This window comes from Urtica dioica, chromosome 11 (genome assembly GCF_054948205.1).
Source record: "Urtica dioica subsp. dioica isolate 48M chromosome 11, U.dioica_male_clone48M_v1_H2, whole genome shotgun sequence".
Taxonomy (NCBI): Eukaryota; Viridiplantae; Streptophyta; class Magnoliopsida; order Rosales; family Urticaceae; genus Urtica; species Urtica dioica.
In genome coordinates, this window is record NC_142766.1 from 23,491,657 (window position 1) to 23,510,566 (window position 18,910).

General features: G+C 37.8%; 3 protein-coding genes and 1 pseudogene across 4 annotated transcripts; 3 read left to right on the forward strand and 1 right to left on the reverse strand.

The window, feature by feature from the left end:
* The first annotated feature begins 501 nt into the window (after positions 1-501).
* On the forward strand, positions 502-3,390 carry LOC149382667 (E3 ubiquitin-protein ligase BIG BROTHER-like). 2 transcript variants are annotated; one of them, XM_089601985.1, is made up of 9 exons: positions 502-734; positions 1,279-1,342; positions 1,450-1,606; positions 1,735-1,966; positions 2,100-2,134; positions 2,236-2,280; positions 2,580-2,707; positions 2,793-2,901; positions 2,994-3,390. In XM_089601985.1, exons 3-9 carry the CDS (start codon positions 1,466-1,468, stop codon positions 3,045-3,047), a joined length of 744 nt encoding a protein of 247 aa, XP_089458111.1. In that variant the 5' UTR covers positions 502-734; positions 1,279-1,342; positions 1,450-1,465; the 3' UTR covers positions 3,048-3,390. The 2 variants fall into 2 exon arrangements, with proteins under 2 accessions (XP_089458111.1, XP_089458112.1); XM_089601986.1 differs by lacking the exon at positions 502-734 and adding an exon at positions 765-902.
* A 5,487-nt stretch (positions 3,391-8,877) lies between these two features.
* LOC149382668 (uncharacterized) lies at positions 8,878-10,952 on the forward strand. Its single transcript, XM_089601749.1, has one exon. It carries the CDS (start codon positions 8,923-8,925, stop codon positions 10,750-10,752), a length of 1,830 nt encoding a protein of 609 aa, XP_089457875.1. The 5' UTR covers positions 8,878-8,922; the 3' UTR covers positions 10,753-10,952.
* Positions 10,953-13,621: 2,669 nt separating this feature from the next.
* Positions 13,622-14,976, reverse strand: LOC149382669 (pectinesterase pseudogene; annotated as a pseudogene).
* Positions 14,977-15,874: 898 nt separating this feature from the next.
* LOC149382670 (G-type lectin S-receptor-like serine/threonine-protein kinase RLK1) lies at positions 15,875-18,584 on the forward strand. Its single transcript, XM_089601973.1, has one exon. It carries the CDS (start codon positions 15,983-15,985, stop codon positions 18,443-18,445), a length of 2,463 nt encoding a protein of 820 aa, XP_089458099.1. The 5' UTR covers positions 15,875-15,982; the 3' UTR covers positions 18,446-18,584.
* Positions 18,585-18,910: the final 326 nt, after the last annotated feature.

Here is an 18,910-nt window from a genome sequence, read left to right on the forward strand (position 1 = left end):
ATTCCTACCTATGCTTGTTCAAGTGCATAAATTCAATGAATTAAATCACTTGCACAAAATTTAATGACAAAAGAGTAAGCAGTTTGGCTCCCATTTAAAATAATTGGTATGACATTCAAAATTAGTTGGTGCGTTTTTGTTAGTCTTTTAATTGATGGGAAGTCAAAAATAAAAAAAATTAAAAAAAAATCTCAATTTACTACACACTAGTGACATGTTATCTCACTTAGCACAAGTTTTCACATATATTTTTATACCAAGAAATTTGACAAACAAATAGACAAAGCACTCATTTGATATATCCCTACATAAGTATTTAAATACATATAAATAAGAAATAAGAAAAAGAAATATGGGTAAAGAAAGAAAAGAGATCGAGAGAAAGAGATGGTGGGTAAAGAAGGTAAGCCAAAAAAGAGATGAAGATAAGAGATAGATAGAGAGAGGGAGAGAGAAACGAGGTTCTTTTTGTTTTCAATAAATGAACGTATCGTCGTCCTTTATTATCGTGGGACGCGTGACACTCGATCCCAATCTCTCTCATCAAACTAAACGGACTTCGCGTGTATCTCAAACCCCTTTTCTCTCTCTCTCTCTCTGCTTAAAGACACGACGAACAAACAAACACTGTGATATTATTACTCTTCTGTTCTCTTCCGATTTCAATGACTTTGAAGAGTTCGCTATCGTAAACGCACATCCAATCTCGTCCAGCCTCAAGAAAACCCTCAAATGTCGGTTCTTTATCTCTCTCTCTCTCTCTCTCTCGATACCTTCTATTACTTGATATTTACTCGCATTTTCCCGATAATCTTTTCGGACTAGATTTCTCGCTCTCAATTTCGCCAGAACTTTTGATCTTCTTTTGTCCGCTTGTTTTCTTATCTGCATTGTGTAGTGAGGTATTCTCTTTTCCTTTTGTTTCCGGTCGAATTGCGCGGAAATGAAGGAGTTTTATTACTTTAGCTTCGAGAGAGATTTTTTTTTTTTATTTATTTTTACGAAATATTCGGACCTGTAATTAATCTCTCTTTATCTTCGTTTCTTTGCTATTAATTCTTCGACTATAATGGCAAATATTTAATCTTTTTCTTACCCCGTGAATCGGTCTCTGCGTATTGATCCGTATCAGTTTCCTTTAATTGTGGATTTGTGTGGGTCTCCGAGCGATAACTGAACGTTTCTTTGAAAATTGAATTCTCTTATCAAAATACTCCGTTTGTATTTATGAGCTCGTATCTGTGAATGTAATATGGTTTCTTGCTTCAAAATGCACAGGAATAGCTGACAAAACACAAGTCCTGTTTTATCCGTTTTCCAATTGAATTTGTCGATAGATCAGGTGGGTATACGAATTTTATTTTTATATATAAAAATTTGATCGTGACTTGATCATGGTCAATATTAGGTCATCAAAATTAATATTTAATAGAGTTTTGTTTAATACAGATTAGCGGTCAAAAAAATGAGTTGGAATCCACAGACGGAGGTTCATTACATGAACACTAGTTATCCTTACAGTAATACCGGTAGCTTTATGGAGTATTTCGAAGGCCTAACCTACGAACACGTGAATTTTATTTTTTCCGGCGCTTCACATGCTCAGGTATACATTCGTTTACGTTTCGCTTTCTATAATATATCGTCGTCGTTGTTTTGATCGAAGTTACAATTGCTGTTTTTAGATGATTGCATTGTCTCGATTTGTGATGATTAGTGTATCATTTTTTTTAGGAGAGTGTATATCCGTCCCAAAGTAGTGCTAGTTTTTACAAGTTTGGGGTATCGGAACCCGGAAGCAGTTTGTACTACGATGTGGACCCGAGTTTCGAGGTCCATGATTACGATCTGCGAAACGGAGGAGGATACAGAAGGCCATCCGAGAACTCTTCGACGGTCACCAATGACGATCACGCCGAGTGGGAAGGAAATGCGAACATCAACGCTCGCGACAGTCGCGTTGACTGTAAGTTTCTGTAGCCTTTTTAATTTGATTTTTTTTATCTAGATTCAGTGATTGTTGGGCAGGGTGATTATTGTATGAGTTTTACTTGGTGTAGTTTATGCCCTTTTTGACTCGCCTTTTTATATTATTTCAGGTCCACGTAGACATCACGGTTCTCAAGATCACCAGGTGTGCAGCGCAGACGAATAATCTCGTCTTTAATTTTGTTCGTTTATTTTGTATTTCTTGAATCAATAGTCTTCTTATACTTGTTGATGACAATTATGTAGGTCGTTTGGCAAGACAACGTTGACCCCGACAACATGACCTATGAGGTTAGATGTTACAGCATTGTTGTTTCGTTCCTTATTAATCGATCCATGTTTTATGACAGCTGTTTTTCGTTTGGATTTGGACAACGTATGATCTATTTAGTAGGTGCTCTCGCAATTCATTGTTTGTTTTAAGTAAAAAAAGAAAAGAAAAGAAAAGAGAACTGTAGTTATTGTTTTTAAAATCGCAGTTGAGAGCTGCTGAGCTTGATTTTCATTTATTTACTGTTCTTACGGTGTATTATATGGTTGAATCGGTCCTGTTGTTGAGACATCTTATTTACAAAACTATCCTTATCCAGGAATTACTCGAGTTGGGTGAGACGGTTGGGACTCAAAACCGAGGTCTTTCTCAGGAGATGATTGCTCTGCTTCCGGTCTCGAAATACAAATACAGCTTCTTCTCGAGAAAGAAATCGAGAGGAGACAGGTAAAGAATCAAACCTGTTCTCTCCTCAAGCGACTCTTTTATTTGGATATGGTCTCGAAATGTGAAATATTTGTTTGGTATATAGATGTGTGATATGTCAGATGGAATATAAGCGAGGCGATCGACGAATGACACTGCCATGTAAGCATCTCTACCACGCTGGCTGTGGCTCAAGATGGCTCAGCATTAACAAGGTAAATAATTAAACGCACTTTCAAATTAACGCGTTTTTATTATTATTAATCGGCTAAATCCTGTTTAAAACCGGACCTCTTTTTGTGTACAGGCTTGTCCCATATGTTACAAAGAGGTGTTTGGCGACGCATCAAAGCGAGTATAGGAAAGATACTAAAACACCTGTGTTTTGCTCCAATCCCGAAAAAGTTTGAGCTAAATCTCTTTTCCTTCCATATATACGTAGCCGGGCTTGTTTCAGTTTATTCTACATTTTTTTTTTAGCTTTCCACTTTTTCCTTTAGAAGCAAGCATTGTATTAGTTCTTTCTTCATATAATAAGTGACTGTGGTGAACTTGATACGTGGAGTGGTGTAGCAAACTGTGGGTTTTGTTTGCTTGGTTTCAATTTTAGTTGTTTGTTCTTTTCTTTTCTAACTCAGTTAGAGTTAATGTACAGCATGAACTGCTACAGGAATAGAAACTTTGGCTTTTCTATGTTCTTTTTATTATCAACCTCTCATGACAGTTGTGGAAACTGAAAAACATGGTTGGCTTCGTGTATTTGGGCTTGTGTTGTGGATTATCATTATATGGGCAATTGTAATTCTTGGATAAAAAATGTAAAATGTGTTTTCATCTTGATGTGTAATAACAAAAAAGTCCAAGACATGCACTATACATAGTATACGCTATCAACAATTAAAAGATCTGCTATGGAAGTTATTTGGGACCCAAGTTATTTCTCAACCCATAGTTGTCGAGCCTAAGTCTTTTCAAAATATTAACTATATTTTTGTGACATTTTATTTTTATTCTTATTTGAATTGCAGCTTCTTTTTTTTCTTTTTTTTTTTTTTTTTTTTTTTGCTTGAGGTGGGGATGCTTCTATACTCCATTGCTGAGGTTCAAATTATTACGATATATTTAGAAAAAAAATAATGGTAGAAATCTATTGCTCTATTGGATTAATCAATATATTTTTGTCTTTAATACTACTAAACTTTTATTTTCACACTGTAATCGCGTGATATCTCGCCAATTTCTTATATCTCATAACTCCTCGCGAACACTGCTATTTTCTTGCGGTTTACCTCCGATCTCGTGAAATATAGTAAATCTATCACCAGATTTTGTTTTTTGTTTTTTGTTTTTTGTTTTATTCCATTTGATTTAGTATTGGTCGTTATGGATTATTATGTGTCAATTTGTCTCTGTCTAAAGCTTTTTAATTCTGGCGAAATTTCATGTTTTCTGATGAACAACTATAGGAGCTTTGTTTTATCCAATATATCTAAAACTCCATGTGAACACGAAATTGTTTAAGATTTCATCAGAAAAATAAAAATAAAAAGTTTAATATTTTATGTCGATCCATTTATAATTGTTGATAGCAAAATAGAGATGGAGATCTTATACTTGAAGATAATCGTTGTTAATAAAAAAAAAATTACGTTTAAAAAACCAGGTTTTCTATGGTATTATTGAATTGTTGTTTCTAATTTGATTAAAAAAAAAGGAAAGAAAAAAAAAAGTTGTCCAAGGCTAGTTGTTTTCAGGGGATTTCGATAAGGTCGATAAGGTTAAAGTTAACTAAAAAGTGAAGATTAAAGTTAAATGAAAAGTGAAGGCTAAAGTTAACTGAAATTTTATCTTTTAAGCTCTTATTTTTATTTTATAAAAAAGCATGTTGAAGGTGTACATGAGTTCAACTATAGGATATCTTTTCAAGCTTATCTCTCCGGTTATAAATTATATATGATGTGATATGAATAATGTCAACAACAAAATGAGATATCCCACATATTTCAACCACATATTAGCTCAACGTGGCAATGAAAAAAGTATGTAGTTATTGGAAGAAGAAATTACCTCTAGTAGAGACTTACTAACTTTAATTACAAGAACATCATCAATTTGATTTTAAGAACATAGTGCATTTCCATTTTTGTCGTTGCATTCTTCATTGGATTTTCTTACAACTTCTTTTTTCGCAATCTTTTATTTTCTCTAATTTTAAATTTTATAATGTACTTAATTAAAAAATGAATTTATTTAAATTTTAGGGGACTTAAACATATGATCCATTTGAAACCCCTACATTAAAATTATAGCCAAAATATCTTAAAATTGAAAAATTGTTCAAATTCAAACAAGATACATGCAAGACATAGACATTGAGTTGGACTATGACTTTAATATAGTTAAGAGTATTTTTATTGAGGGTGATCATTTGCCTATTTCATATAGTTTCTTCTTAAATATTTTCTAATTTTTTTAATGATAATATTTATACTTATGAAAATTGTTTATATTTTGAAAATTTATTGATGCACTTCTTTTATTATTTACATTTATTGAAAATATTTTCTGAAAAATGTATGTATTTATTTATAAACATGTTGACAAATTATTGTTTCCAAATATCTACAAAAGGAAATAAACATCAATACACGAAAAGAAATCAAGATTTTAAAAGTTAATGAATATAAAAAAATCACCCCAAATATAAGTAAAATCGGAAACTTTGAAATTTTAAAATTAGTCACGCTCGCACGCACAAACAAACAAACAAACAAAATGTTTCTATTATAGTGATTTTTAAGTTCCCATGAGTACGTCAGTATTTCTATTGATAAATGATAGTTATGCTCGTGACAATGTTACAAATTTATGTATAAATTCTTCCGGTAAGACATAACCAACCGGTATCTCTGTAAATCAAACCTGACGTGTTTTCAGCACTATCGATATTTTAATCATGCTTGATTGTTTATAATTTTAACTTGTAGGGTTTCAATTTTCGGAAATGTTTTTCCTTTCATTTTTTTAGGTTTAGCGGCTAGCAAGCATAAGTTATTTCTTTAATTTGTTCTCATTTTTTTTTGTTGTTGAAATTTAAGTTAGGACAAGCCAATAGTTTTATAGTTGATAGTTTATACAATTCTGTTATCTATTTTTTTTTCATCTTGTTGTCGTTTTTTTCCCCACCTAGCTTAATTAATGTCGAAGAAATACCTCTTTAATTTTGTGTATATTATTTTATTTATTTTTGTATTGGTGTATAAATTTTAAATTTTTTCTAATTGATTTTATAAATTATAAACATGTTTTTTTGATAAATTATTTTTATATAATTTTCATCGGCAACAGGCAACCAATTTTTTTCAGCATTTTCTGTTACAATTTTAAATTTTTATGTATATGTATATAATTTTCTAGTCGATATTCCTATCAAATTGTGATTAAGAAATAAAATCATTAGTAAACCATCAGCCAATAGATTGTAAAATGTAACCATGAATTATTATCTAATATAAGCATCACACTGCTCTGAACGTACGTAGTCAATCAATCGTGGCGATAATATTATTTTACTTGTACATGATCGCATATGAAAGCCATCCAGTTATCTAAAATTTATACTCTCTTTTTTTTTACAGATATGTAAAATTATTTTTCACATACATATAAGAAGTTGATCAATTTGATGAATGTTGAGAGTCCTCACTCCTCAGTCGTGTTTTTGTTTTGGTGGTATGCCATGAAATACACGGACTTTTCTTGCCAGCTTTGGTTTTTACCTTCCATAATTGGCAAATGAATGTGTCTCTGCTGCATATATTATGAATTGCATGATTCGAGTTTGACTATTAGCTCATAATTATATACTACATTTGACCACTAATTTTTTTAAAAAAAATTACTATATTTTTTAAAATATGTAAAAGGGACGTTCCCAGCTGTAAATTATATAGTATTATTATGTATCCCAAGTTGTTGTGTGTGACTGGCTAGCATTGCATTTTTTGTCCTTTTAACGTTCACAGCAATAATAATAAAAGTTAAATATGTAGAAAATGACATGGAGTTTAAATGAGGACAAATTTATACATGGGAAAACCTCTAAGGAATATCACGCGATCAACATACTTAATTTGTAGAATGTAGGAACGGCGTTATATGTGATCAGCTCAAAAGTTCAATGTCTTTGAAAAAAAAAAATAACTTCAGGGAACATATTTGACTTTCATGATATCCTTCCTTAATAAGTTTTTTTTTTTTTTTTTTGGCTCATTCGGAACCCCAGTACTATGAAGACAAAAATATGCTAATTATTTGTGAATGCGATTCAACTACCACATCATGTTACTTTGTTGAGAGAAAATGTTTAATCAAAGTGAATTTAAACATATCCTATTGCATATATGTTCATGTTTAGACAATTTGGTAAAATGTAAAATATTAGGCAATCACTTCGATTTCATTAATATGGCAAACAGAGAAACTAAAACTCGTCAAAATATCAATCCGGCTAAATGTCAACACAAATAACAAGAGAGCATGTTCATGAATCAAAATGTTTCTAAAAGTTATCTCATCGTTGTTTCAACGACAAGAAGTGCTTTTTTTTTTTTTTGGGCAAGAAATAACGATTAAAATTTAGATATACATCTAATTCTCTTAATTATTTATTTAATTATTTTGTGTCTATTTTTTGTTGTTGAAACTTGAAAGGACAGGGTTTATAATAACTTTGATACGATAATAGCAAGAAATTGATATGAAAAGGCCACGCGAAGATGGCTATGATTCATTTAATGTATAACCTTGATTTAGTCAAATGGGGAATCTGATCTAATTCCCTATAAACATATTTTCTACAGGGAGATATAACGTGCTATTATTTATATATATGAGATAGTGATACACATTTAAAATATATATATATATATATATATATATATATATATATATATATATAAACGAGATATTCTTTTTAATAATTTGAAACATATTCCGTGACATTTTTTTAAGTAGGCACTCTTTAAAGAATATTTCCATTTGTTCTTATTTATAGTTCTTTTGAGAAGACCTTCTGGTTCGAATTCTCAGCCAAATTAAGTGCTCTCGAAAATGCAACAAATAATAATATTGAGATATAATTGAGAATAAGGGGACAGTGTTTGACTTCCCTTCAATTATTCTGATATCAATTCTGGAAACCAAAATTAGCAAACTACTAATACAGACCACATTTTGATTCTTCTTCCCTAAAAAGAGAATTTCTGAACTAGTTAAAATATACCATCGACCATGACACGTTTTTCTACGTATATATTAAAATGGATAAGTTGATTATGTTGATGATACTTTTTTCTACTTATATATATTTTGAATAAGTTGATTCTGTCTATTAAAGTGGAAAAATATTATTTCGACTACTTGAAAACAGAACTCAAACTACACTTTATTTAACATCATGAGTCATCATATATATCTGCGAAAATATTGATTAAGAAAGTGATTTCTAACGCTGTTTTCAATTTCCTATTGCTTGTATTTCTGTCGAAGTCTTATTTTTTTTTTAATTCGATTGAGAAGTGGCATAAATTTATTGATAACGTGGATATATGGCTGAATAAATCAGTATGTTATTATCTTTTAAACCCAGCATGTGAAGAAAAAAAAATACATACATGGGCAAAGAAAATACACATAATAATATTGCTGACAAATTAATAAATGTAGGAGAATTCGAAAATCCAAGTCATCATGTATCCATATATATGAGTTTAAATGCTTCTGTATTCTTACCAAAACAAGAGCAACGTTTTGGGTAGGGTGTTTTTTGTTTTTTGTTTTTTTTTTTTAAATATCGACTAGTTCATGAGTTTCCCTGCAAAATAATAGTGGAATGCAACCACGTTGAATTAATTAAAAAAAAAACGACGGTTTCAGGACGGTGTAAGATAAGAGAAAGAATTAAAAATATTATTCGTGAGAAAAAAATGCACTAAAATAATGGAGAGACTTTTTAAACTATATCATTCAAAAGTAGTGATCGATATATTATATACCCAGGCTGTATATTCATAAACGAATAAGTTCTGTTGAATAATTCTCTGCGAGAGAAACACTATATATAGAGGGAGTTCCATTGAACCATACCATTCAATTCACTACAAAGCAACATCTAAGAAAGAAACACACAAAGCAAGAGCAACCAGCTCTATCCTCTCTCTGAGTTCGCCTCAAATATGGTGAGCTTGGGAAATTGGTCTCGACATGTTCTTGCCTTGGCATTTTGCCTCGTAGCTTGTACCTCTGCCACCGCCGATTATGGCCGGCCTTATATCTACCCTCCTCCTCCATCGCCGCCTCAAAAGTATTCTATTCCTTTTCTCCCATTCTTGCACCCCAAGTCACCTCCACCACCGGCCGTGATGAACCCGCCTCAATATTACTACAATTCACCGCCGCCTCCTTATGTTTACAAATCTCCACCGCCACCTTCACCCTCACCCCCACCGCCATATGTTTACAATTCACCGCCTCCGCCTTCGCCCTCTCCACCACCACCGTACATTTACAAATCACCGCCTCCACCCTCTCCATCACCGCCACCACCATATGTCTACAAGTCTCCACCACCACCATCACCATCTCCACCACCTCCTTATGTCTACAAGTCCCCACCGCCACCATCCCCATCTCCACCACCTCCTTATGTCTACAAGTCTCCGCCACCACCGTCCCCATCACCTCCTCCCCCATACATTTACAAGTCTCCACCTCCTCCTTCCCCATCCCCACCGCCACCATATGTCTACAAGTCTCCTCCGCCACCATCTCCTTCACCACCACCCCCGTATGTCTACAAGTCTCCTCCGCCACCGTCACCATCTCCACCACCACCATATGTCTACAAGTCTCCTCCACCACCATCTCCGTCGCCACCCCCACCTTATGTCTATAAGTCCCCGCCACCACCATCTCCATCTCCACCACCACCTTACATCTCCAAGTCTCCACCTCCTCCATCTCCGTCTCCGCCACCACCGTATGTTTACAAATCACCGCCGCCCCCGTCTCCATCACCCCCACCTCCTTACATGTACAAGTCACCTCCCCCGCCTTCGCCCTCACCGCCACCACCGTATGTTTATAAATCACCCCCTCCACCATCACCATCACCATCACCTCCACCACCATACGTTTACAAGTCTCCTCCCCCACCTTCACCTTTACCGCCACCACCATATGTTTACAAATCACCGCCTCCGCCGTCTCCTTCACCCCCACCACCGTACATTTACAAGTCTCCTCCCCCACCTTCACCCTCTCCACCACCACCACCATATATCTACAAATCACCGCCTCCACCTTCACCGTCACCACCACCACCATATGTCTACAAGTCTCCTCCACCGCCTTCTCCCTCACCCCCACCACCATATGTCTACAAGTCACCCCCTCCACCATCACCATCACCTCCACCACCCTATGTTTACAAGTCACCCCCTCCACCATCACCATCACCTCCACCACCATATGTTTACAAGTCTCCACCTCCACCATCACCATCACCTCCACCACCATCACCGTCACCACCACCACCATATGTCTACAAGTCTCCACCTCCACCGTCTCCCTCGCCCCCTCCTCCTTATGTATACAAGTCCCCTCCACCACCGTCACCATCACCTCCGCCACCCTACATTTATAAGTCTCCACCTCCACCTTCCCCCTCACCTCCACCTCCGTATGTCTACAAGTCACCGCCTCCACCATCGCCATCACCACCGCCACCGTACATTTACAAGTCGCCTCCACCACCTTCCCAATCACCCCCACCACCATATATCTACAAGTCACCACCTCCTCCGTCACCTTCACCTCCTCCTCCTTACATCTACAAATCTCCACCGCCACCATCGCCATCACCACCTCCACCATATGTTTACAAGTCTCCTCCCCCACCATCTCCGTCTCCCCCTCGTCCTTACCTCTATGAGTCTCCTCCGCCACCACCATCGCCTCATCACGGATATGTCTACGTTTCACCTCCACCACCTAAAATTTACTAAGTTCTTATGATGCTTGATAGTTGAATCTGTTTTACCGTTCATTTTTTGTGTTTTTGTTTTATGAAATTTTATTTTTCATTGAGACTCAAATGGAAAACCGTACTTTGTTCCTTGAAATGATGTTTGTAATTGGTCTCACTTTATTGTAAGCGACTCTGATATTTGTTTTATGAAATGCTTAACTCCATGGTTCAAAAATATGGGCTCTTTATTTACAAGTGCACATGTATGTTGTGCATAACGCGCGGTGTGCGCTGGGATTTTCATTTATGCGGTCAACGTCTAACACATATTTTATGCTTTTGCTAGAAACATAGTTAATGATATATATGGTGCTAAAAATAACAGAAAATATAAAATATATCCCTTGGAGTGCGAAAATATGATATACTACAAATTCCAAATCTCGTATCAACTACGTGTATGGCCATAACAGAGTTCAATTAAATGAAGACATGATAATATAATAAAGACGAGTAATGTAAACCAATGCCACGACCCCACTCCAAAACTCTATCACTCTTAAAGCAAATGCTCAGAATATTTTAAAACTAATGTCAGGAGTATTTAGAGACGTATTGTATTCGAAAAGAGATCACTTTGACTTATAATTTGTTCTTTGCATTTATCTATTGAACTATAGCGTAGTATTCTATTATCTTTCCATATATTTAACTTATTTACTCTTTTAATCTTTTTTTTTCAAATAATTTATTTATTTACTAAAAAAAAGCATATCCGGATGAAATTTTGATTATTAGATTTAGTCTTTAAAATTTATGATTTAAGACATTGAGACTAATTTAATTTTTTGTATAAAAAAATAGATAAATGTTTGGATAATTTAAAAAGTCAACCAAAAAAAAATTGACTGAGAAAACTACTGATACCTTATTTTGATTTCTTTGTCAAAAATATTTTATCTCTCATTCTTATTCCAAGAATACCTTATTAATTTTTACAATTTTTATCATCGTTGCTAACAATTTATCTGACTTTAATTTTATCATTTTTATATTTATAGTCTCATTTAGTGATTTCTTAGTTTAAATTTTATTTAAAACAAACGGAAAAAAGTATGTGATATTTATAGAATATTTGAACTTTTAGATACTCCCATATTCAATAAAAATCCTAGTTGTTTGTGGGCTCAAAACGAGAGAAGTCGTTGTGAGGAGTAATGGAGAAAGGAAGTATATATATATATAGGACCCTGCAATAATTCACATCACACAAAATCTAAACAGCAACACACCACAAACATAAATATAGGAATAGTAATTGAGAATTAATGGTGTGAGGTGTTGGGTACTAGATGCCTGGGCATTTTTGGTGGCTACTATGGTCGCCGCTCTCAAACGCCGCGCATTAATTGAGACCGTTTATCTCAGGCCCGCCCATGGGCTTTGCCCACGAGCCATCACTCCCGACTACCGGACTGTTGTCTAACTGCCATGTGTATTGTTGTTAGGAGGTTGTTAGAGTTCATCTATTATATCTGTTTTTTTGTTTAAGAAGTGACAATATTGGCCAAAATTACATAATATATTAACAGTCTAAGCGTATGTAGCATTATTAGTTAAAATTACATGATTTAATAAAAAGTCATTAAACTGAAAGAGGATAAATCATACACATGTAAAAAAAACATTATTTTTGTAGTACAATGAGTTCGAATTCAAGACCTCTCAACTGAAATATGTGTGAAATTATCATTAGGCCAACTTAGCAACCATTGTCTATTACATTTGTAAATATCTTATTAGTGGGTATTTGTCATTAGATTTCTGTTTATACTCTTTGCTCTAACGAGAAAGTAGATAGAATTTCGCAAATAAATCCTTCTTCTTCATTTTGGCTTGGTATCATCACATGAACAATTTTAAGTAGTCGAGCCGAAGTCGTTCCATCACACACATTAATCCCCTTGGCCTCATGAGCAATTTTAAGTTATGGACGTCTAAAAATTTCTAATTGTATTATGTACCAAATGAACAATCCAAGCAAATGATTGACCAAGTCAGCTAGCCACAGCTTTGAAGTAGCACAGTTCGCTTCCGAACCAATTTAGGACAAGACTTAATAAGGTTTATAAGGTCATGAGTGAATTGGTTTCTAAATATAATCCATTAATAATTTAATATATGCAAAGCTTACAAGATCACTGGTCCAAAACTTAAGCATATGTATGTCATTCAACTTATAACAGATTGGCCTATCAAAATTCAAACAAGGTCATACATGTTTGATTTATGATTTATAGTCAAACTCGTGATTAATTCTCATTATTACATTTTGTATTTATGCATGGTCTTATTATTTATTCCACAAATATTGGATTCACGTACTAATTGAAAAGGGAAACTACTAATAACAATAGTCAATAAAAAGGAAACTAGATAATGAAAGCCCTAATATGGAATATATTATAAAAACAGTAACAGCATAAATAAAAATTGTACGACTCGTCGTTTAGGACGTTTGAAGCAGCTTTTTCTTCTATTAAATTTTGTTGGTGTTTAAAGGCTTGATCCGTAAGTATTATGTCCAGAATATTATAAACACCGAGATTTGTTTATTTTCTTCACCTTTTCTATATCTGAATTGTGAAATAATAGTTAAAAAAAAGTAGTGCAACGCAACAATAGCTCACAATTAAGAAAGCAACCTTTTATTTTATTTATATTAAAAAAAAGAAAGGAAATCTATTTACAAAATGCAATGTAATTATAAGAACAACTAATAATTATGTTTGTTTATGTAAAAATGCAGAGAGAATGAAAAAGGAAGTAAGTAATAAACATAGACGTACGAAATAATTAAACTATCATGGGATATATATATTTAGAGAGAGAGATGTAATTATTAATTATTTCTTGGGTGATGGGTAGAGGCCGAGATCGAACGGAATATCCGTAGCAGGAAGCCAAGAAGCACCGGCGATGAAAGCGGAAACCGTAAACGACTCAGCTTCCGGTGCGTCAGCCAAGTCTTTGATGAATCTGACCCCTTTCCAGTTGACCCGCATGGCGTCCTTGGGAGCGCCGTCACCGCAATCGGCGTACTCAGCGTACGACACCGTGTCTGCTCTGCCAGGGTGCTTCGGCCAGGGCATCCACCCAAGCTGATTGATGATTTTGGTAATCTCCGACTGCATATAAACCACCCGAGAGTAGTCCGCCCAAGGCCGCCCCAAGAACACCGACCCCGTTTCCACGCCCGCCTCCGCGGCGACGACGCTGCAGCCGTGGATCACCGTCCCGGTGGGCCCGTCGCTCTTGTCGCGCTGCTGCGCGGTGACGACCACGGTAGCCCCGACGGGCCTGCGGGCGAGGAGGCGGCACTTCTGGAAGACGGCGGCGGCGTCGCCGAAGATGAAGTCGACGGTGCCGTAGACGTCGCATTCGCGGTACAACTGTTTCCCTGCGGCGGCGTAGAGAGTGTCTTGGTGGCCAAGAAAGCTGCACTTGTAGAACGCCGACTGCTCCGACCCGTTCCTCACCGCCAATGCCTGAGCTCCCTGTCCGAACGTGTTCTCGAACGTCGCGTTCATCGCCACGAACCCCGCTCCCAACGCACCTTTAATTCATCAATTAATTCACCGTATATATATTAGGGCTAGGGTTAGGGTTAGGGTTTTATTATCAGCTAATTAAGTGTAATTGATTACTACTTACTGAAACTGGCTGTGTCGGGCATTTGGTATCCTCCGGAGACGCTCCGGTTTCCGGTGATGACAGTGCTGTTGATTCCGTCTCCGAGCAAAAGCAGGTTCGTCTTCTCCTTTGGAATGACGATATGTTCGTCGTACTTGCCAGATTTGGAGTAAATCACGAAATAGCCATCTTGGACGGTCAAGTTATTCGGCGCAGAGTCGACGGCTTTTTGGATGGTATTGAAGTCTCCGGAATTGTCTGTGCTCACAATTACGGCGTCTGCCACGTGGATTCCCTTCCCTTGCAGTTGCAGCGCTGGAAGGAACAGCGTTCTCGTAGGGCATGTCTTAATGCTAGTACAGCTCGGTGGTTTCTTCACGCCCTGCGTATTCAAAATTAATTATGTATAAGTACTGCGTAGTTCTTAAAACCAATAACAATTCTAGATTATTATTTTCTGTATAACAAATATGTATACCTGAATCAACTCAGTGAGCGATTGCGCCGGCGAGGAGCTCTGATTCCCGACTGATGGTGTTAGCATGAAGCTCATCACTTTGGAAGCCATTCGTATTTTCTGATCGTGTGTATGTCTACTTTTGGATTTTTTTTGTTGGATTGAAACTATTGTGGTGTGTTTTCTCTTCCTCTATGCATGGGTTGTATTTATAGGACTGGAGTTCTCTCACAATCACATTCCTATCCATTTTGGAAGTTTCCTCTTCTCAACCAAAAACTAATTAATATATACTTCCGATATTGAAATTCTTTACTCTTATATAACAATCAGTAATATATCCAAATGGGAAAAAGGGAAACTGCCGGAATATATAATAACAGGGATAAGTATTCTCAAACCCCTTGCTATTATGCGATAATAATCCAAAAAAAATAATTAAATATTGAATTCCGATTGTCGACCAATAGCCAGACCAAAACAATCCAATTGGGAAAAAAGGGAAATTACTTGCTAATCAATTGTTTAGTCGCCGATTCCATGACATAAAATAGTTATGGTCTATAATCAATTAATTCACACTTAGTATTTGCTAAAAGAAAAAAAAAAATTATTCACATAGCTATTACATTGTAGTCTTTTTTTTTTTTTTTTTTTTTTAAACACATTGTAGTCTTACGGCATAATGACATGACGTAATTATTTAATAACAAACAGCCACACAAATGACCTGGTCTACACGTAATTTGATCCAACTGCTTTCTTGTTTTGCATCAAAGTACTGTCACCCTACTCCAGTTTTGGCATTATCTCATACGACTTTTGATAGAAACCTTCAAAGTTGTCGCACTTTCCTTGAAACTCCGGTGAAGAGTAGTAAGAGCGGCAAACAATGACAAAGACACGTAAATTTCTCGCACGACAAGTCGCCAAATGCCTCAGTGGTGAAATTGAGGACCTGTATCCGCGTGTATTTATCAACTCTAGAATAGTCCAATCTACTCTTTCAATTTAACTTCTCCTTTATGAACTTTCAACGTCAATATTAGTGAATAAATGATAGTTCTCCCCAGGTTTTTCCTACGCAAAAATATCCAGTTCTCATACCAACAAATCAATGGCTCATTCTCTCTCTTTGAAAACCCTTCTAGTTCCCTTTTTTCTTCTTCTTCTTCTTCAGTTTCCATTGACGGTTATACTAGCTCAACCGACCACCAACAACATAGCCGTTGGAGCTTCCATCACCGCGGCGGCCAATTCATCTCCGTGGCTCTCTCCCTCCGGCGACTTCGCTTTCGGTTTTCAAAAGCTAAACAACAGCGGCGATAATGATCTCTTCTTGCTCTGCATTTGGTTCGCCAAACTCTCCGACAAGACCATCGTCTGGTTTGCCAGATCAGGCGATTCTTCTCCAGCTACGGCAACAGGAGGGTCAAAGCTCAGCCTGACTTCCAACCAAGGCCTCGTTGTCACCGACTCACAAGGCAGAGAGGCCTGGAAAACCACGTCCATGCTCGGCACCGTTTCCGGAGCCGCCATGACCGACTCCGGAAACTTCGTTCTCAGAGACGGAAGCTCCGACACTGTGTGGCAGAGCTTCGACTCTCCCACCGACACTCTCTTGCCTTCGCAGAGCCTGGAGAGAGGAGGCTCCTCTCTCTCCTCTCGGCGTTCGGAGACAAGCTTCACCAAAGGAAGGTTTCAGCTCCGATTGGAAGAAGACGGCGATCTCGCTCTCAGCACCGTGAACTTGCCTTCGACGTCTGCGAACGAAGCTTATTTCTCGGTGCAGACTAGCGGCGAGTCGAGTTCGGGGTCGAAGCTTGTGTTCAACGAGACCACTGGTCTGCTGTACGTTCTGAGAGAGAATGGCACTATGGTCGGAATCGGCGCAGTCATTTCAGTTTCCCCGAGCGAATTCTACTTGAGAGCGACCCTCGAGTTTGACGGAGTTTTTATTCTGTATTCGCATCCGAAAGGCGGGAACGGAGGTTGGGCCGTGGCGTGGTCGGAGCCGGACGATATATGCCGGTCAGCGCTCGTGAGGGGCGGCCTCGGAGTTTGCGGCTACAACAGCATTTGCAAGATTAGGCAGAACGAGGCGAGGCCGTTCTGCGAGTGCCCGAAAGGGTATTCCCTCGTCGATCCAGCTGGCGGCGATCCATTCGGGGATTGCAAGCCGGATTTCTTCCAGGGCTGCGAAGAGGACGGGAATTCGAAAGCCGATGAACTCTACGACGTCGAAGTTCTGACCAACATCGACTGGCCATTTTCCGATTACATCATGCTCAAGCCTTCCACGGCCGACATCTGTCGAGAGGCGTGTCTCGGGGACTGTCTGTGTTCGGTGGCCATTTTCTGGGACGGGAATTGCTGGAAGAAGAGGCTTCCTCTCTCCAACGGCCATCTCGACACGTCTCTCAACTCCCAGGCCTTTCTCAAGATCAGAAAGCCCGAGTACTCGAGATTTGTGGCTAACGGGACCGCCCCAGGAGAGCCTCTCCCGAAGAAGGGCAGTGACGGGAACAAGGACAGTCTTATCCTGGCGGGATCGGTGATTCTAGGCACCTCCGTGTTCGTCAACATCTTGCTTGTTTCTGTCGTCTGCGCTGGGTTTCACTTTATCTACCAGACCAAGAAGAAGAAGAAGAATACGGAAAACATTCCCAGGAAGATGAACGTGCATCGCTTCGATTACAAGGAACTTGAAGAAGCCACAGCCGGGTTCGAGGAAGAGCTGGGAAGAGGAGCTTTCGGAGTTGTATACAAAGGCACTCTAAGTTCCGGGCTCGATGTGGCTGTGAAGAAGCTGCACATCGTGGGGCCCGACACATTGAAAGAGTTCGAGAACGAAGCGAGCGTGATCGAGCAAACCCACCACAAGAACTTGGTCCGGTTGGTGGGCTTCTGCGACGATGGCAAGAATCGCATGCTTGTCTACGAGTACTTGAAGAATGGGACTTTGGCGAGCTACATTTTCGGAGACATAAAGCCGAGATGGAATGAGAGGATCGAGGTTGCCGTGGGGATTGCGAAAGGTCTTGTTTATCTGCACGACGAGTGTATGACTCAAATCATCCATTGCGATATCAAGCCACAGAACATCCTCCGCGACGATTATGGAAACCCCAAGATATCGGATTTCGGGCTGGCAAAGCTGCTGATGATGGACCAGAGCCGGACCAACACAGCCATCAGAGGCACCAAAGGCTACGTGGCACCAGAGTGGTTCAGGAACATTCCGGTAACCCCGAAAGTGGACGTTTACAGCTTTGGAGTTGTGCTCTTGGAGATCATTTGTTGCAGAAAGAATGTTGAGCAGAGCGAAAGCGGGAAAGAGATACTCGCAGACTGGGCTTACGACTGCTTCAGAGAAGGGGCTTTGGACGCTTTGGTGAAGTGGGAAGCCGAGGCTTTGGAGGACAGCGAAAGGCTCAACAGGTTCGTGGCAGTGTCAATTTGGTGTATTCAAGAGAATCCCTCTCTCAGACCACCCATGAGACAAGTCGTTCAGATGCTCGAAGGTGTTCTTGATATCCAAGTCCCACCATGCCTCTACTCATATTCCATAACCACTTGATACCAAAAAAAAAAAATAATAATAATAATCACATATGGATGTAGTATCTTCTAGTTCTCGAATAATGTTTGGTTTTAAAGTGTGTAATGCAAATTCATTGTCAATAAGATCATCATAGTATTTGCTAAATAAATGATATTCACATAGCTATTACATTGTAGTCTTACGGCATAATTACAACACGTTATTATTTATAAAAAAAAACAGCAGGTAAATTAATTACACAGCAGCATAGCAGAGACCTGGTCTACTCGTCTTCGATCAAATTTATTGCAGACTACTTTTCTTGCTATGCACACATCAAATACTTTTCACATCTAATATTCGTTATTATCTCATACGACTTTTGATAGTGACCTTCGAATACTTTTCTCAAACCTCTCAGTGAACGCTAAGAGCGGCAAGCAATGACATTTCAACTATAAATTTCCACAGAACAAACAAGGGAAAAATGTGTATTAAACT